The 19,909-nt window shown below is 58.2% G+C and overlaps 1 protein-coding gene across 1 annotated transcript in view; it reads left to right on the top strand.

Annotated features, from left to right (window-relative positions):
- The window catches only part of SYNGR3 (synaptogyrin 3), a 29,529-nt gene continuing 9,620 nt past the window's right edge, over positions 1 to 19,909 (top strand). Inside the window, exons 1-2 of the mRNA XM_090023397.1 lie at positions 1 to 158; positions 13,324 to 13,564. Coding sequence (XP_089879523.1) covers positions 60 to 158; positions 13,324 to 13,564 — 340 coding nt within the window. The 5' untranslated portion in view covers positions 1 to 59. The remainder of the gene's footprint in view (positions 159 to 13,323; positions 13,565 to 19,909) is intronic.

A 19,909-nucleotide genomic window follows, 5' to 3' on the forward strand; every position in this document is an offset into this window, starting at 1 on the left:
GCGATGCGGGCAGGAGCCGCACCGGAGCCGCTGCTAGGCGCAGCGCAGCAGCAGCGAAGATGGAAGGAGCCTCCTTCGGCGCCGGCCGGGCAGGGGCGGCCATCGACCCCCTGGATTTCCTCAAGCAGCCGCAGACCCTGCTGCGGATCGCGTCCTGGGTAAGGCAGAGCCGCTGCCCGGGTGCCTGGCACGCATCCCTTTCCCCTCGGGGGTTTGGGAGCCTGGCATGGCGTGGAGGCAGAGGGGCATCTTCCCCCCCGCCCCCCACCTGCTGCCATTGCTGTCCTGGCACTGGGGGTGCTCGCCCTCCTTCCCCGCAGAGGGGCAAGGCCCCCGGCTCCCCGCTGCCTGCCCCTGCCCGGGCGTTTTGCAGGGCTTCGTTTGGATGGGTGGAGGCGGGGGAGGGAGTCGGTGGCACAAGGCGGCTCTTCCCCTCGTCTGCTTGGCCGGGGGCATGTGTGCGCGCAGAGCAACGTGTGACCCGGCCCTGCCTGCCCCCCAGCGCCCGGGGAGCCGCAGATGATATCATAGTTTGCCCCTGCCCTGAGGTGCCTCTTGCCCAGCCGGCTGGCCGCGCCGCCCGGATGGCTCGGGTCCACGGGCGCTGGCGTGCAGAGCCGTGCGAAGAGCCTGGCTCACACGGATGATGCCAGGAGGTGCAGGGGTGTTGGGCCCACGCTCCGCCCTGCCTCGCCTCCTTGTGCCCAGGGCGGCAGGGCGGCCCGGGCAGCAGTCTGGGGACGCGGGAGACTCCAGGCCTCTCCCGAGAGACCTCCCCCAAGACCCTTGATTGCAAAAGCTCTGGGAAGGGCCCCCGTCTGCAGCCTCAGGAGGGAGGCCAGGGAGGTAGACGCTGCTCCTCTTCCTTGTTAGCGGAGGGGAAGAGCTTGCTCGGTCCCCGGGGATGGGGGGGAACGCTTGCCCCCCCGCTGTATGGGTGCTCAGGGGCAAGGCTGTGCTTGCAGTGAACCGGCTTCAATAAAGGAAAGGGGAAGATTGCAATCTGGGCGGTGGCAATAAAAGAAAGGGGCAGCCCATATTCTTCCTTCGGAGCCATAGAAGACAGGGGCTGGCCACTGTGCCCCTCTTCTAGGCTCCGTCCAGCAAGTAGCAAGGAGTGTGCTTCCCTTTAAGCAGGTGAGTAGCCCCACATGCTTGTGGGTAAGCACATGCTTAAGTGTCCTGCTGCACTGGAGCCAAAATCCGTTCCCCAGGGCTCTGAAAAAGCCCCCACATGCATTACCGGGCTAAAATGGAGGCTGGCTGCTGAGGCGAAGCATCAGGGAGTGAAGTCGATCCGCCGTGTTGCATGCGATTGACACAGTAACATGGCAGTGAACTCATCATAGACGCTCCCAATGTGTCACCTGGATCCAGAGCGGAGGACTGGGTTCCTGGGGGAGTGGGAGCGAAACGCAGCATACAGGAGTAACAGGCAGTTTGGAAAAGGCTCCTGTCCATCTTCTGTGGCAGGTGTATCCCTCCGCACCAGCTGGGTGATCTGAAAGCACCAAGAACCGGTCCCAAAGGCTCGGGAGGCAGAATCTGATGGCCTGGATGAGCGCTCACCCTGTAAATTGTCCCTTTTTCTTGGATAAGCCCCCTTGCAGTGCTGAAAGGGAAACAGCTGGTAGCATCCAAACCAATCATTTCCGCTGACTTGGGTGGGTTTGGGCTCGGACCCCAAACGCCTGCATGAGGCCGCAGTAAAAGGGCTCTGGGCACGACCCCGGCCCTGCAGCCGCTGGAGCCCCTTGAGGGTCCAGTCTGCAGGCTCAGGGCCACGGCTGGGACAGGTCTGAGTCTTGCTTACCGGGAGGCACCAGCCTCCGCTCAAGCACATGAACCCAAACTGTTTCCAACCTGCGGTGGAAGCCGGCGCAGCAGACGGCTCCTGCCCCGCGTAAACAGGGAGCGATGGGCACGTGTCTCCTGAGGTATGCGCTTCATGCGTTGCTTGGGCCCGTTCTTCAGACCTGTCATCTTGGATCTGGGCAACATCAGGTGCCAAATGCTTATTGCTTCCTACAGCCTCATCGGCGTGAAGCGTACCTGCATTTGTGTAAACAGCGCTTAGTGCACCTTGGCAGGCCAGGAGTCCTGAGCAGCTTAATCACGGGCGTGTGGCTGAAGGGGAGAATGAGTAAGATAAACACCTGGTTTTGCCTGGAAGATCCTTTCAAAGTCCTTTTTTCCCCCTGCTGCCACACCCCAGATTGCTGGGGTTGGAGCTGTAAAATGCAGCCTCACTGACATGGACTATGACTGGTGTTTATTCAGTGCTTGTGTGACGGTAGCAGCTAGAAACCCCCGCTGTGGGCCAGGATGTGCGCGGTAGGCTCTGTACAGACCCGTAACAAAAAGCAGATGGTCCCTGCTCCAAAAATCAGGCAACCCGAGTGAGAAGAGTGGTGTTTAATACCCGTGTGCCTGCACAGCGTGCATATGTTATTAGGACAGCATCGCAGCTAAGATGCCCGAGGAAGACAGGGGTGAGTTTGTTCTTTGCTTGCAATGACCTGTCTCTTTTGCTAAAACATGTTTGTGGACAGTCTGAAACAGAAAATGAATGTAATTGGACCACATCTTAGTGACTCAGTCCCTTCCCACTGCCCAGCACCAGTCTCCCCCAGTGTGAAATGGAGGAAATGCTGAAGCTTTGGCTACAGAAGTGACAGGAGGTGTTGGGTGTTTGGGGAATGTGCATGTGGAAGGGAGAGAACGGTTTTACGCGACCCAGTCCTGGTTGCTTTGCTGGGAGAAGCAGTTTCCCAGAAGTCAGGAGAGGCGTTCTTGCATGTAGGCCTGTCCAAGATCTGGATAAGGCCCGGTTCAAGCCTGGACTCCCCACCATCGACACCAGCGGGAGTTTCCTTGCGAGGTGACTGGTTTGATCCCTCGGTCTGACATTCATGGGCCTTCCCGGGGAACCGCAACTCCCCCAGGTGATTCCAGGTAGCGTGAAAGCATTGCCTTTAAATGCAAAAGATCACTGTTAAATTTCTTCAGAAAAAAGCTTGCAGCATGTGCCAGACTTTTTGAAAAATCACAAAACTGGAAAGCCCCACTGGCCGACCAGTTCCTCGTTCACCCCTTCCCTTTTGGCTGCTCTAGTTTGTGATACGAAGATGTGTAACTTGTGTGGTTTCCCCTTTAAACAGCCTTTTAAATAGTAAAACTGTCCTAGCATATAATGGGGATTTATGCAGAATCATCAGTTCCTTTTTTTTAATACCTGTTGTTTTAGCCTGACTATTTTTTTTAGCTGTTGCTCAATATTTAAAGGGACACTGTTGATTTAACTTAGGCATACAGTTAGATTTAATTTTGCAAAGCAGTTTTGGAAAACCAAAAATCAGTGGAAAAATTTTCAGGAAATCTTTGGGATTCCAGAAAAACCAATTGATTGGTTTGTTTCTGGAGCAGATGCTTTCTCTGCTGTACCCAAATGCAGCAATGTAGAGCTAGCACAGGTATGAACCAGAAAGCAAAAATGGCAACAAACAGAAAGCAAACCTGCCTTGCCAGCATTGCAGGCCAAGCTGCGTGGCAGGCGAAGCCCCAAATGACAGCCATGGAAATGTTCAAGGCACAAAGTCTTTTTTTTTTTTAAAGCCCTTTCAGTGTTCATTGCCTGAGATCTGCTCCTGCAGCCTGCCCTGGCACCTCAGCCCCTCGGTCTAGGCCAGCAGTTGCCAATCTCGTTAGACTCAGGGCTCCCCATGGAAAACACCGCTCTTAGTTTTTGCTCCTTTTTTGGCTACAGAAAAATCCTAGAGCAGTTCTTCTGTTGCAGAAAGCCCACAGCAGGGCAGCACGGGTTTCAGCATGCTGGATTCCTGTTGGGAATCTCTGGGTTTAGCTTGTGAAGCCTGTTTGCCCGCCTCGCCGTGGCACCCCACGGGACCCTTGGAAGGATCTCGAGGCACCTGCTGCGGCACCGTGGTTGCGAACCCCTGGCCTGAGCTCAGCATGGGTCGGAGTGGGTGTCACTGCAGGGCTGAGTCCCGGTAACAGCATCGCTAGTTTTCGGACACGGTGGAGGCAGGTCCGCACCTCCTGTGAATCAGCACTGCTGCCTGGACTTCCGTGGAGCGTAGTGGTTTACACCAGTGGAGACCTGGCCTGGCACTGGCCTGTTCGCTGCTTCCTTTTAACCTGCGGCCCATTTTGTTCCTCCGATCATTTCTGATTCGCTGCAGCAAGCCTCCCTTGTCAGTCAGCTGTCTCAGTGGGGAAGGCCTTTTTCCTCTCTGCTCATATGCTCTTCACAGCGAAACCAGCCACGGGACTGACCAGTCGGCCGCTTAACTATGCGTCACAGCGTTGTGACTCTCCCCTGGGCGCTGATAAGGGCACTGGTGTGACCCCTCGTGACACGAGGTTGTGTAGGCTCTGATACCACAAAATCAGCTAAGCACGCACTTAAGTGAACCTCTGCGCCACGGCCTTAATGAGGGACATCTCTCCAGCTGGTGTTGCTGCGAGTGGCAGAAGCTGCTCTCCCTCCCCGTATTCTTAGCTCAGGCATGTTTCGCTTTCCCAAAAAGAGAAGAGCTGGCGGGTGTTTGTGCTTCTGGTACAAGATGTGTCTAACAGGGAAGACGCTGCCTGGGAGTGGAACAGATGGGCTGCGAAACAAGGGGAAGGTGGTGCCAGCCTCCTCCTTGCTGCTGCACTTTGTGGGTATGCTGGCATGGCAGGGACACGTCCTTCCTGCCTGGGAGGTGTCGTTGGGACCCGACCCTGCCCCTCGGGTGAGCAGGGAGCAGGCGCAGGGCTCGTTGTGCGTCTGTCTGATGTTTGATAAAGAAGGTATTCTGAGTTATCGAACCTGGATCCTGCAAGCCTTTTGTCTCTCGAGTAAGCCTTGCTGTCTCCAAGAGGCAAACTGGCCCGGCGGTTGAGGTCGCGTCCTTCAGAGAGCCGGACACTTCCCCTGAGGCCTCCACGAGACATGAGCAATGGGACTGGATCCTGAAAACTGCTGAATAATTCTCGTTGTCTTCAAGGGTTTCACTGACTTGCAAGAGCCCTTCGCGTCTGCAGTGAAGGAAGAGAAGTAGTGGATGTCAGGCTGGTTTTGTGATGCAAAGCTCTGGCTTTGGCTCCTGAGTGCCGCCATCGGTATTTGTGCTACGTCTTACCAGGGGTGTTGGTCGTAGCCGTGTTGGTCTAAGGACATAGGCAGACAAGGTTCTTTGGGTAAATGTGATACCTTTTTATCAGCCCAACTCAGCTTAGTTGGGCTAATGAAAGATATCACATTTACCCTAAGTTTAGTTGGTCTAATAAAAGATATCACATGTAGTCAAGACCCCCTTGTCTCCACATTACCAGCACTTCTGGCTTGTCTTCACGCTCTTGGATTCTGCCCCTCGTCTTAACTGCTTGGAACGGGGCCTCCAGATTTTCGGTCTAGTCCCGTCTTTATGTAGATTCAAAGGCAGGACTTTATGTGACTTAAATGTAACCGAGTTAATGGTGAAGTTTCCCCGCATCTGAGATAAATGCAACTAATTTCCCTTCTTCCTGTCAGCATCAGTTCAAAGTGCTGTCGGCTGGACGTAGGCTCAAATTGCATTGTTGGATTAGGGCCATCGGATGGACTGCAGCTTTCTCCGACGTTATTTCTGTTGGAGGGCGCAAGTCCTCCAGAATCGGCCGTGTCCATCCGTAGGCCGCCCTTCCTGAGCTGCTTAGTCCATCAGACGTGACCTTAAAGCTGTTACAGTCAGCATCATGTAAACCCTGTGCAACGCTGAGGACTGCAGTCCAGCCTCTGCTCTGCAGTCCTAGCCACAGCCCTTCCTGGAAGATCTTTCAGTGCTGAAGGAAGCTGTCGTGGAGCCCAGTCCCCGGAGGGGCTGAGCCGAGGGCACCTGGTGCCCCTTTGCAAAGCATCAGCGCAACGCCTGCACGCCTCTTCACAGCCCGGGGCCCCTGCACGCTGGGCTGTGCAGACCCCTGGTGTGGTATGGCACAGGAGAAACTGAGGCAGGCTGTGCAGGGCCTGGGCTTACACAGCAGGTCAGTGCCCAAGCCAGGAGGAGAGCCCAGGTGTCCTCCTTTGCAATCGGTGCATTATCCCCTCTGGCTGGAAGGAAAGCTGCAGAAAGGTCTTTCCTGCCTAGCCAGGGGGTCGGACTCGATGATCTGTTGAGGTCCCTTCCAACCTTAGCATCTCTGAATGTAAGAAGGCGATAGGGCTCTGCTAAACTCAAGTGATGAGCTTTCCTAGGGGCGAGGGGTGTTGTGGGTGATACGGCCCAACTGCATGGGAGGGCTGGACTTAGCTAAACTTCCTCATGCCTTCCTCAGGTCTCTGGGAGAGAAGCAGGCACGGCAGAGCAAGGTAGCAGGTTGTTCCTAGCTCAGAGATGGAGGGTATGCAGAGGGGCTGGCTTCGCATTAAGACCGCTGTGCCTGCAGGGTAGTGTAGACGCCCTTGACCTGGCTTTGCACTAGCTATTCTGGGTACAGCTTGCAGTGCAACTGGTGATTGAAGCGTAGGTGTGTTTTCATGCTTGCTTAGACCCTGCCCTTTTCTGGATTTGGTCTGTTGGGCTTGGCGCCTGTGTCGCGCACCAGCATGGGGTGCAGGAGGGCTTTGCCTCTTTGCTCTCACTCAGCCCCGTGCTAGAAGGCTTCAGGGTCAAGGAGACTGTGTGCCGTCTCTGTGGACAGGAATAGTTGTAGATTCATAGAGAAGTCGGGCAGGAAGGGACCTCCGTAAGGCATCTAGTACACCCCCCTGCCTGAGGCAGGATCATCCCTGTCCAAACCATCCGTTACAAACCCCCAATCTAAACTCTCCATCAAACTACCATCAGCTCTGACACGTCACACTTGAACCTGCCACAGGTAAAGTGAGCTGACCAGGGCAGCCCACCTCCTGCCGCTGCAAAGGTGGTTCGTATAGGCTCGAGAGGTCCCAGGCCGCGCAGAGGAAGGCAATCCCCCCCAAGTCTGATCGCTCCGATCTTCACTCCCCGGCCTCCGCAAGGGTTCGGAGCAGCCGCGCTGCAACGTCTCAGCCCCTAACCACAGCGGGGGCCGGTTCTGCCCGCGCTGCCTGACTCTCCCTCCCGTTGGTGGGTTCGTGGCACAGCTCTGACATTCAGGCAGGTGCCAGGGAAAGATTTCAAAGCAAAGTTTCACCCAGCAGCAGCTTCCTATTGCAGCTGCACGGAGCAGGTGGCGAGGTAGCCCCCTCTGCCAGGTCCGAGTCCGTGCAGGAGGCATCGGCAGGGAAAGCATCGCAGCCACCATATGACCGATATTCCCTGTCTGCAGCATGAGGATTCGACTTGAGCTTTCTGGATGAACTGGGGTGGCCAGGCCCTTCATGAATAACATCCGTGCCGTCTGCATTTGTGACCTCCCCTGCCACTGTCCTGCTTCCCCCTTTGGAGAGGAACGTGGCAGGTCTCTGAGCCTCCACGCTTGCACCATGCAGCAGGACCGGACCTCGCTGAAAGCAGGGGCAGTCGGGGTCTGCAGGGTATTGATTGTGCAGCTTGGAAGGGGGCGATGGCTCGGGGCTAACCGCCCCGCTTTAGAGCCTCGTCCTCCGCAGGGAAGATGAGATGCCAGCATAGGTCTCCACTGTATGTCTCGCCAGCCTGTGGTGCCTCCCATCACGAGGTGCTGTGCTTGGCTGGTCATGGGTTCAGCACACACCCATGCCACCCACTCAGTCCACATCATCGTGCCCAGCGGCTCTGCCCCCACGGAGCTGGGGGAAGAGGGGTTGTGGTGTTAGCTATGCCCCCTGATGGCAGCAGGCCATCGGGGATGGCCCCGGGGGATGGCTCTCCGTGGAGCTTGGCTGGAAGGATGAAGAGTGAAGAGTATGTGCGGAGGGAGCTGGCGGGGCCCTACAGAGAGCAGCAAGGCGAGAGGAGGCAAGGTGCGGGGAAACTTCTGACACGCGAGCAGTGGGGCTGTGAAGCATTGGTACCGTGACTGCTAAACGCCCTTCGGAGCTGCCTGGGCAGGCTGGCCAGACCCAGCCCGATACCCGCGGGGACCTGAATGCCCCGGAGCTGCCGTTCAGACCTTCAGGGCCCAATCCCACAGCACTAATCTTCTGCCCCGTCTTCTCTTCTGCCAAACCCCACACCGCAGGCCTGTGCATGGGCAGCAACTTTGAAGCGGGAGAGCTGGGCAAGGAGTTGCCTTGGAAAAGTGCAGCCCCTCTGGCTTCTCTGCCACCGGGTGCAGTGAGTTGGGTTAGTCATGCATGGTCAGACAGACTTTGCATCTCTTCCTGCGTGCTGGGTCTGCACCATTTGCTTCCCGTGAATCAGTCTCCCCGAGCACTTCTCTGCAGCCATAAAGGGTGCGTTTTGTGGAAAACAAGCAGAGAAGAGAAGAGAAACCTGCCGTTCCCCGCCCGCCCCTCGTTCCCGTGGAGTGCGGCTCAGTGCCGCAGAGTAAACTTTAACGGGGACTATGATGCGATCTGCACCCAGTGGCGCTCGGAAAGCTCTTATCTCTTTGCTTTGGAGATGGGGCGATTACCATGCAGATCGGTTGTCAGCAGAGGCTGGGCTGAGTGGCCTGAGCCAGGAGCTTCGGGGGTGGGCGAGTGCCACCCTCTGCACCTCTTTGGGGAAAGTCTGCACGTGCTGCGGCTCCTTGGGGACACTCTCCCTTGCTAGGAGCGTGCAGCTGCAAAGAAGAAAACCAGACGTGGGTTTTCCCAAGTGGCTAGTGCTTTCAGGAGGCAAACCTCCGGTACCAAGGAGGGGGCTGATTTTCAGGGGGTAGGTGCCTAGCCCTTCTTGGTAATGATGCCTTTGGAGGTAACTCCAGTCATGCACCCAGAAATGACCCATCACTTTGGAAAATCTCAGCCTTATTATTTTCTCTGGAACTGGACACTGGGACAGATGGATACTGAGGGCCCCAGGGGGTTGTGTAGAGTTGGCTGAAAAATGCCAAGTATTTATCATAGGGAATTTTTAATTGCGTGGGGTTAACCCCCTCCCCCAGATTTCATAAGAAAGTATTTGGGTGGAAAATTAAAAAAAAATGGTTTTCAGACCCTTTCTGGGTAAAGATCTTTGGCTGAAACCTTTTTTTTTTTTTTAACAAAACCTTCAACCAAAGCAAAACTTTTCCACAAGAAACTTTGTTTTGGTTGAAAACCCTGTTTCGAGACGCCTGTCTCCAGCAGGCCTGGCTTTCTGACTGCACCTGCAGATAGATGCACGCGCTGGAATCGTTTTTAGCAATAGCAGTTGGCTGCACAAGGAGAAACTCTGACCGTCCCTACCAAAGCGCCGTGCGCTTCTGCAGCACAAAGCGAGCCCCAGCAGTGAGCGGAGCCCGGGAGAGCTTGGGCTCCTGAGTGCTGCAGCCGGGGCACCCTTCCCGCTGCCCGCCCCTCCTGTGCCAGCGTGCAGATGAGGCCCCCCCGGGGAAGCTAGCCCACCCTCGCACTCACCCCCGTTTCCCCTGTTGCCCCATGACAGAGCAGCAGCCGACCTCAGCCGCCAGGAGAGATGCTGCTCCTCTGGCTGCTGTAGGGAGACTCAGCATCCCAGGGCGCGCCGGGTCCGCGGTCCGTGGTCACTGCCCGAGCCTTGTCAGCACGGCTGCAACCAGTGCCGCTTGTAGGAGGTCTGGAGCGGGCGGCGTCCGTGTTCCAGGCGTTAGGCTGAGTTGAGGCCCACGGGTATCACGTCAGAGGGGAGGCGCCTGCGGGGACCCTTGCCAGCCGCGCTGTCATTCCTCAGGAAAAGGGGGCTCAGTATTCCCGGGGGGGCGGCGGGAAAGCGATCGATTGTTCCTGTGTCCGCAGGAGACGGGACGAGGCGTAATGGACTTAGATTGCAGCAAGGGAGATTTAGATTAGACACCAGGAGGCCCCCTCTAGCCAGGAGGGGGGCCAACCCCAGAGTACATTACCTGGGGAGGCTGCAGAGGCTCCAGCCCTGGAAAATTTTAGGTGCAGAGAAAAGCATGCATCTGGGAGGGTTAGACCGGCCCGTTGCTGGAGCCAGGCGTTGGATTAGATGACTCCTGAGGGCCCTGTTTTCTGAGTCTATGAATTTCAGCACCCTGGGGCTGAGCACAGAGGCCCAGCATCCTGGAAAGAGATGGGATTCAAGCCTCCGAATTTAGGGAGGCTGGTCCATACTCTGCTTGGTATTAGGGCCTTAAGCATGAATTGCAGGAGGGGACTCCAGCATCGGTGTGAGGATGCCGGGGAGGGCGTTCCTCGCAGCTCCATCCCCCCAGCTGAGCGGCCTGGTGGGCTGGGCTTTGAATGAGGGGCCAGGAGGCCTGGGTCTTGCTCCGGGCTCTGCCGCGGGGCTGCTGGAGGGACCTCGAGCAAATCTCAGCACCTCTGTTTCCCGTGCGCGGAGCCCTCCGACACCCAGCGGCGACCGGCTTAGGAGCCGCAGGGGCCGCGAAGGTTGACCGAAGAGCCTCGGCAGCATGCGGTGCCCCCAGGTGAACCGCCGCCGACACGCTCCCATTCAAAGAGAAGAGCGACGGGACGCTAGTTAGCGCGGATAGGGAGCGAGCCCGGGTGCTGCATTATTCATGACTGCAGAAAAGACATGCCTGACGCACGCTGTAAAAATAACAGCTTTGATGCCTGTATTTTTGCAAAGAGCCGCAGGTGACGTGTTGAAGAGCCACTCGTGGCTCGGGGGCCGTGGTCTGGGCCTCGCTGGCTCGGTCTGTACGTCCTCCGGGGCAGCGGCACGCTCTGACCAGCTGCCTGCAGGGCTTCTGCCTCCCTGAACTCATTCGAGGCCCCCTGCTCCACCGCAGACCACCTGCTCCACCCTGGGTGAGGCTCAGGATCTTACGGCGCTTGGGAAAATGCTGCCTCTTGGCTTCTGACGCCTGCACCCAGCGCTCGCAGGCAGCCTGCCTGCGACGGAGAACCCGAGCGTTAGCATCCCTCCTTGCGCAGGCCCGGGGCGCTGTTCAGTGCGGCACCTGCATCCCCCCGGCGCAGGGGCATCCAGTCCTTCACCTCGCGTGGGCATCGCGGTACAGCAGGCACGTTACGTAGGAAGGAGGCCTGTTGACATTTTACGGCAGACAAAAGCCTCGCGATCTTCCATTAGACAGTTAAAGGCGTAAGGGAGAAATCCAGGTGGGTATTCCTGGAAGGAACGAAGCGCAATAATGATGTCGGAGGCTTGGCACGAGTCTCTCCCCGCTGACCTGCCAGCAAAATAATCCCGTGGAATCCGATGTTCTCAATTATTCATGCTGTCCAGGTTTGCATTGTTTCCGTCGGGGCCTGTTTTATACCTGCCGCTGCTATTGCTGATGGCAAACAGCAACTTTGCATTATTTACGAACGGATTTTCACAACGGCTGATATTACAGCTGTTGCCAAAGTGCAGCGAGAATGAGCATGTCCGGGGGGTCCCCCCCACCCCTTGCAAGACGGCGCCCTTATTTTTTTGCACCGCGGCAGTCGCGTCCCGGTGACAGCGGAGCGCTCCGCGCGGGACGATTGCCATCCTGGCTCGCCGGCAAGCGCGGGCTCGGGTTGGGAGAGGGGGCACCGGAGCCCGGTTGCGCGGAGGGGGGGAGACGCTTGCGGAGGGTGGGCTGATGGTCTGGGCGCGCCTGCCTGTCTATGTATGCGCACGAGGCGCCGTGATGCCAGTCTGCCAGGCCTGTGCAGAAGCACAAAGGATGAAGCGTCCTTTCGCGGGGGTGATGGAGGGTGGCGAGCTTTGCTGCCCTGCAGAGGGAAGATGCTCGCGTCCCTGCGTGTCTCAGCCCCAGCTCCCCTGCTTGCAGGCAGCGTCATGGCTTTGCTGGGGTGTTTTGCCTCCGCTCGTGGCCCACCTTTGGTGTTCAAAGGGTGCATCCGAGAGGCAACCGAGACCTGTCTGCGTCGCCTGCCGAGCCCTGTGGCTGCTGGCTGAAAGGAAGGAGGCTCCCAAGCAGGCCCTGATTTGGGGTGCTATGGGAGGGAGACTGCTTTGTGCTCCCGGGTCCCAGCGGACCTTGGTTTGTCCTCAGGCCGCCGTGCAATGCCGTGGCCTCTCCCCTGCGCTCTGTGCTGCGTCGTCCCGCTGCCCGGCTACAGATAACACCGCGTCCCCCGGGGGCAGCTAAGCCAGAGCAGCCGCGTGGCCTGGATGCAAAGCCTGGGCACGTAAGGGCATCAGCGGCCACAGGCGAAGCTCGGGGCCAAGCTGAAAAGCGAGGCCCCGCCACCAGTGGGGAAGCGGGTTCAGAGCCGCAGGGGAGTTCTCGGGAGCGGTGCCACGTGGGGTGCACAGCCCCTTCGGCGCGGCACCAGCGCGCGGTTGAAACAGGCTCCCAGGGCTCTGGGGGGACGCCTGGCTTCTGCGGGTGGACGCAGGCTCAGTCAGGCCCACGACTGGGCTGAGCACCGAGCAGGTTGACCCAGGTTAGGACCGGGCCAGGCCCCTGGAGCTCACGGAGAGGCTCGCCGTTTGTCCAGATGCTGCCCGGGGCTTGGGGGCAATTGCAAACCTGGACAAACGAGAGCCACGACCCTTGCAGATGCAGCTTTGCCAGCCTGGGACCGGGAGTGTGGCAGGAGCGGGTCCACGCTCCTTCTCCCGCTGGCTCCGTGTCACCGAGTCCATCCACGTGGTTGCCGCTGGGCTTTTTGCTTTGTCCAGCCCTGCCAGGACAAGAAGAGCAGTACCCAAGGGGCAAAAGAAAGGGAGAGATGCCCAGGCCGGGGTGGGCACCAGGGCGTATCTGTCCCCAGTAAAGCCCATTGTTAGCAAGGTGATCTGAGCCCCGGCAGTGTTTGCCGTGGCTCTCGGGTGTGCACGTTCAGTGCTCTGCCTCTGTCCTTGGCCTGCGCCCGGGTCCATGCCAGCCCCCAGCCCACGCAGACCTGGCTCCAGGCGAGCTGGGTGGTATTCAGCACCCCCAGGTACAAATCCTGGGTGCTCTGCCCCTCGCCAGGTATCGAGCCTGTTTCAGGGGCAGGCTGCCCAGCCCCTCCGTTCTCCTCTCCAGCTTCACCCCTCTCCATCCCTTACTCCCTCCGTGGCGAGACGGGCCACGGCAATCCACTGCTCCCCCTCTGATCTGGGTAGGGCGCAGCATCCTTTGAGTCGTGTCACAAGCCGAGTTGCTGAAGGGCAAGCGAGAGATCTCGCGGGTGGAGAGGGCTCAGGAGCCCTTCCCCAGCCCGTTATTTTTAAGCTACCCACCCAGCGAGGGGAGAGCGCTCCTAACGAGCGCCACGTTGCCATGGAACCCAATGGAAGATTGAATCCAATTATCTCGCTGTTGGGAAACAAAGCGAAGCATAAACAGCGGCGCGCGGTGCTTTCTCCTCCCCAGCTCTTCTCCATCGTGGTGTTCGGCTCCATCGTGAACGAGGGCTACGTCAACAGGGACAGCACCACCCCCCAGCTGCGCTGCATCTACTACGAGAACGAGGGGGCCTGCAGCTACGGCATCTCCATCGGCATCATCTCCTTCTTCGCCTGCGTCTTCTTCCTCATCGTGGACCTCCACTTCCAGCAGATCAGCAGCGTGAAGGACCGGAAACGGGCCGTCCTGCTGGACCTCGGCATATCAGGTATGGCGCTGGGCTGGCTGGGAAGCTGGAAGGCCTGGGCACACGGTGCGTGGGCCCCGCTTCGCTCTGTCTGCCTGCTCTGTATCGGAGTGGCTGGGGTGCAGATTCCCTCCCCTGAGAAATCGCCCCTGTCCCTCTGAAACAGGGCAGGTGGCAGCAGTAATGCACCCCAGGGAGGCAGGGCTGGCGGCGGGTGGACACCGATGATGCCAGCTCCATGTATCCCACTGCTCCCTCCACGTCCCTTGGCTGGGGCAGCGTTGGTGAGGCCTCCAGAGCAGCAGAGCCGGCAGTTCACTCCCTACAGAGGCATGTGGGCAAGTGTTTCAGGCTCCCTTCAGATTCAGGCGTGCACTCGAGCACCCCTTCCCCCTGCGGTGTTTCCCCCTCTCGGCACCATTGCTGCAGGCTCTGCTCTGTGCTGCTTCGGTTCCATCTGGGCCACGTTTCCCAGCACGTCCTTTTGCAAGCCCCCAGGTTTAGAGAGGTGTTGGGTGTTACATGCAAGCAGAGATGCCGATATAAACCACGGCCCCGGGGGCCGGGCCGCATTTGTTCCTGCGTCCGGGTCGTGGCTTGGTGAACTCGCCAGGTTGGACCTTGCCTTTACTGAAGTCCCGCTTGACCTCAGGCGATCAGGCGCGTGGGTCCGTGGAGCCAGCAGGATGTCTGCGAGCTGAGCCGCCCTGGGAGAGGCCCCCATAGCCCGCTGTCATCCCTGGTCCTGGGTCCCTGGCCTTCCTGCTTTCAAAAGTCTGGTGGTAGCTTTCTCTGGGGAAGGTGGTGAGGGGGGCAGGACAGCCTGGTCCCAAAGGAAAGCATGTGCCAGTGTGTCATCCCATCCCTGGACAAGCCTGCTGCTAAGGCTGGGAAGTGCCCTGAAGGCATCTTGCGGGAGACGCAGGAGGGAATATTCCAGGCTGGGCATCACTGAAGAGTCCCGTACAGCCTCCGTTTCTGCTGCCTCCCAAATCTGCAGCTGCATGCTATTTACAAGGCCCCCTAAGGGATTTAGATGCCCCAAATCCACTCATTTCAATGGGAGCAGAGCATCTGAGTAAATCCTGTCAGCTGCTCTGAAAATCCCAGCGTAAGGATGTGATCCCCCCTGCTGCCGCCTTGTGCTTGGCCTGGCCATGTTCTTCTGTGCTAGGTCTGTGCAAAATGCTGTCGTGCCAGACCTCCTTCTCTCACCCCCTACCCTGCTAGGCACAGCTCGGGGCGTTACGGGGCAAGCCAGGTTCCTGGCACTACAGGGTCCAGTTCTGAGGCCCTTGGACATGCAAAACTGTCACTGCTGTTCACGGAGCGGCACCAGAAATCTTCATTCTGCAACTGGCTCTTGTGCACCATCCGTGGGACTACTGGGAGACGGGGGGGCTGCTGACGGTAGCAGCCCGCTCTGGGATGCGGCTGCATTGACGTCACTGGGTGTTAGTTAGACCAGGAGGATGCTTGGTTATGTATATGTGTGTATACGTGTACTCATGCACACATGCATTTTGTGCATCAGTTGTCAGGACTTTTCCTGGTGAGTGGTCCTTTCCTCCCTGAGCTCCTGCGCTCAAGCCCTACTAAACCATTCCTTCCTCCTAACGCTGCACTGAAATGCAGGTCAGTAGGTGCCAGGTGCCCGAGTGACACGGCGTCCAGCATCAGTGCCAGGGTCGAGGCTGTCCAGCCGCACCAGCCTGCCCTCCCCGCCTGCACCTGCTCTCGGTGTGTACGAGCAAACGGTGGTAATCGCCGTCTGGACACCAGGGATGCGCCCTCACTGCTCTGGGGCTGTCGACGTGCAGCGGGATGTCTCAGATGTGGGTCTGGGCCTGGGGTTGCTCCTTGGACACCAGCACACAGGACGGGGTCTCTGGGTTTGGCACATCCAGGCCCGCCCTTCTCAGGCAGTCGCACCCCAGGATCTCTCTCCTCGGCCTGCCCAGCTCCATCCTAAAGCTCCCGAGGTTTCCTCCTCTTCTGGCGAGGCCGTTCCAGACTGGTCTGAGGGTGAGGAAACCCTCTTCTGTCTCCCGACTGAGATTCATTTGTAGCCAGAGTTCCCGTTTGTTCTCCGTTCTCCGCTGCGTTGACGCAGCCTCCCGACCGCCTCCTCCGCGAGCGCCGCTCCGCCGAGCCGCGGCCCTGTCGTGCCGAAGACCGGAGTGGAGACATCGAATGAGATGTGTCCGCGGTCGAGCCCTTAAGGAATTGCAGTAACCGCCTCCTGCCAGCCCAGCATCCCCTTTGGATTTTGTCTGTCGTCAGCTCCCAGTTAGCCAGGCCCTGGCCCAGGTATACCGTTGATCAGTCCCCATTTTCTCCAGCTTAGCAACAGTGGCTCGAGGCGCTGTATCGGACGCTGCGGAGAAGTTCAGAGAGGCAGCTGAAAGCTACTGTCAGTGAGAGCCAAATCCAGGCCTGCTGGCAGGAAACCGAACTCGCTCTAGGTTCAGCGCCTGGTTCTGCCGTCCCCTGTCCAGCAAAACTTCAGCTGGGCTTCCCCGAGCAAGGCTGCTGCATCAGACCTGTCAGGCAGCATCGTGCGATGTGGTGTGATCCCCTGTCTCCTCTGGCGCTTTGTCCTCTAAATGGCCTACGCCTGATGTTCCCCAAATGCCACTCGTGAGCTTGTACCCACCTCTGTTTCCACACGTGGACGCAGCGTCCGGGCATGACCTTTCCACGCGTGAATGGCCGGCAGGAGGCACTACAGACCGCCCTCTTGCACGTGTGCGAGGGACAGGTGTGCCTGCCCGGGTGACGGCAATTCATGCCGCGTTCGTCCCAGGAGCGGTGGGTGGGAATTAGGCCCCGGTCCCTTTTTCTCGCATTCCTTTCTTCACCTGGCTCCGCTTTTCTACACCAGCCATTGCCCAGAGCTGTTACGGGTCCTGGCGTATCCCTCTTCCTTCCCATTCCCTACATCCCCACCTGGACAGAGGGCAGGCCCTGGTTTGCTTTCATTCCCAGAGCTGTACAAGCAGCTCCCTCGCAGCAAAGACTAAGTGCTGCATTTGACTGGAGCTTGCAGCCTCCATCGTCTCTGTGATCAAAACCTGTCATCTCCGCTTGCGCTCTGATGAGCATCAAACCTGTCTGTGGCGGCCGCAGGGCTGAGCCGAGCTGACCCGCACCGCTCCCAGGACAAACTCTCCAATTAAATTACCTGCTTTAAATATCTTCACATTATCCCACTGGAGGCTTTCGATCCAGCGCCGTCTTCCACCTGCTCTTCAGTTTCTTTCTTTTCTTATTATCCTTGTTTCCCTTCAGTTGGAGGCTGCTTCTTTGCCCATTCTCTGCGGGTAGGCTTTCTGCATTGTTATTCTTTTTGGTACTTAAAAAAAACCCCCAAAACATATAAAGCAATCTCGGAAAAGACTGACTACAAATGCAAATAAAAGAAGATGGATGGGTAGGTGGGCGGATGGATGGACAGACAGGAGGAGTTGAGACATCTTGTCATTTCACAAAGACACTTCGATTTCAATGAGCGTCTCGGGTCCCAGGCGAACGGCGTGGGGAGAGACCTGACAATGGCGGCTTCGGCGTCCCTCTGTGGAACAAAGCACGTTTTGCAAGTGGTTGGGAAGAAGATTTCTGGCCAGTGCTACTCCTGTGCTGATGTAGCCCAGCTATGTCGTCAGCCGATGTAAATCCACGTAGCTCCATCAAGGACGGGATTTGTTTGCGGGTCCTTCCGTGCATGCACCCACCCACCCTCCCTCCATCCATCCACGAGGACACGCACGCAGTACAGTTGTCAGCGCCACCCGGTCGTTACTGCAGATCGTCATCTTCGAAGGTCGTGACGAAGGGGCAGCAGACAAAAAAGAGTTGAGTCGCGAGGTTTTCTCCCCTGTCCCACCCTGCCCTTGTGAACGGAGGAGCTGTGAAGGGTGGATGCAGTCGAGCTCTCCAGGCTCGTGCTGTCCCTGGCTGGGCGGCGGTGTTGCCGTTGCAAGGGGGAAAGGGCTTTGGAGCCCGAGCCCCTCCAGGAGGGAGGTGGACAGTTGTGCTGCGGCGCACACGCGGGCCGCCGGCACTTGCAGCTCTTCCATCTGCTCGCGCAGCTGCTCCCTCAGAAGTGCACTGGTTTCGAACCATCCTGTAATTACGGCTGTAACATCTCCTTCCCGGTGTTTGCACTCTGTTGTCTGCAGATCCCAAAACTGTAATTATCCCCTGGCTTTTACCGTTTATCTCAATAGTCTCCTCTGTTGTTTGTTGTTTTTTTTTCGCCGTCGCGCCACGGCCCGCGGCTCTGTTACGGGGCGTCCCCGGGCCCGCGTGCAGCTTGGCTCAGAACCAGGCTCCTGGCGGGAAGGGGATGCCTGGCCCACCTCGGACGTCCCTTCCTCCTGCCCCTGCGTGCCAGGGCTTAGCTCCGTCCTCAGCAGCTGCCAGCTCCCCGCCGCCCTCCCTGCAGCCAGGGTTTTGGGAGGAAAGTCCAAAGCCCATTCAGAGGCAAAGCCGTGGTTCGGTCGCGTGGCCACCAGGCCCAAAGTCGTGTCTGACCTGCAGTTGCTCCTTGGGGAGACATTGTGTTTCCCCGTCTCAGGTGTTTGAAGCCCCCGCAGGTATCCGGGGTGCTCAGTCAGGAAGGAAAGGAGCCAGGCAGCGTGGGGAAAACCAGCCACGGATGGGCAGCTCCTTTCCCCGCGGCTGTCGCAGGAACGGCTTGGCCCAGCCGGGCCCCGCGCACAGCGAAGGTTGGCATGTCTGGGGAGCCTCCTTGCACCCCGGCGGGTGCTTCCCTGGGGGCTGTGCGCTGGAGAAGGGGAGCAGAAGGCAGGGCCCAGCAGGACGGGGTCTGGGCAGCCGTCCTTCTCCGAGGCAGAGTTAGGGACCAGCTCCCAAGGGAGAAATGAATGAGTCGGTGGGAGCGGCGCTCCCCCCGGGCACCCTTGGGAAGGGCAGGATGGGAGGGCCGAGTCCCGTGGGCAGGTGGCACAGCTGCACGTGCACGCACGCGCTCGCCCACACACGCGTGCACAGGCACTCGCACGCATGCAGACACGTGTGTTAGAAATATTATTAAAAATGCATTATCAATAGCAGATTTAGAAAAAAAAGAAAAACACAGCTGCTACCCATCCTTGTCTCCTTAATGGGAGGGGGGGGGGTGTGGAAATTGAAGGGAAAAGCCACCAAAAGGCCCTTTGTACTAAGGCATCACTCCCTCTCTGTCCTGCAAATTTACTATCTCTTTGTCACACTAAATCACACTTTCTTTCATGACCCCACATTCCTAAGGCTAAGATAAGAGCAAATGCCATTTTTTGCCTTCAGGATGAACCTTGAGTAACCTTGAGTCCCATCCACGCACGCGTTATAACCTAATGCATATTAAGCCTACCCGCCCCGCATACTTAAGTAGTTAATTGTAATGCACATGGGACGTATGAAGCGACATGTTTACATATATGTTTGTATGAACCGGAAATGAGTTGTAAAAATTCCTCCTTCTGCACACGTGGTCAGGAGAGAGGGGATAAAAGCCTGCTAATGATTATGCTCGGGGGCAGAGGGATTTGATCTTTTGTCTTCTCCCTCTGACCCTATTTGCAAATATATACCTTTTGTATTGCTAATAAAGTGTGTCTGAAGCTGAAAGTTTTTTTCCACCTCCCGAGAAACGAACCACGATCTTTTTTAATTCAACACGTGCGTGCATGCGTGCGCATGGGCCCGTTCCAAGGGCATTGCCCCTCCGGAGGGGAGGACGCCCAGCTCTCCAGGTGGCCGAACATGAACGGAAAGAGAGGATACTCAGAACACCATCGACAGCTCTCCCCCGCCGCCAGGCTCTTTCCCGGGGAGCGTGTGGGAGGCCGGCCACGGCCCTCGACAAGCTGCGGCCGCACACCCCCCCTCCGCGGCCCGGGGAGCCGTAGCGGGGGCACCGCGACGTACACACCTGCTGTAGGACCGGGCTTTGTCACCAGCCGCTGCTGCGGGTCGTCACGGCCCAGCGGGCAGAGTGTTGTTCCCCCCTAATTGTTCACACCGCTCCCTGTGCCCGTTGCAGGCTGCCACGACTCACGGCCATGCCACTGCCTCCCTCCTGCAGCTGGCCGTGGCCCAGCAGAGAGGAGGAAGGAGAGACGGGCGGCAAAGGGGCCTTTTGGCCCACCCGGTATTTCTTCCCAGCCCCTTGCCTCCATTTTATAAGGCTAGAAGTTTCCTCGCTGTGTGCTCAGCGGTCAGGGAGAATTGTACGTGGCAGAGCAGCCTTCTCACCAGGGTAGGCGTCTGTGGCCATCTCAGGCCCCTTCTTTCGGACACAAAGCCCCCCACGCGTGCACGCACACGACACCCGAAACGCCTGCAGTGCTGGTCCATCTC

The sequence above is a fragment of the Crocodylus siamensis genome, chromosome 12 (assembly GCF_052110815.1).
Source record: "Crocodylus siamensis isolate JL-2025a chromosome 12, ASM5211081v1, whole genome shotgun sequence".
Classification (NCBI taxonomy): Eukaryota; Metazoa; Chordata; order Crocodylia; family Crocodylidae; genus Crocodylus; species Crocodylus siamensis.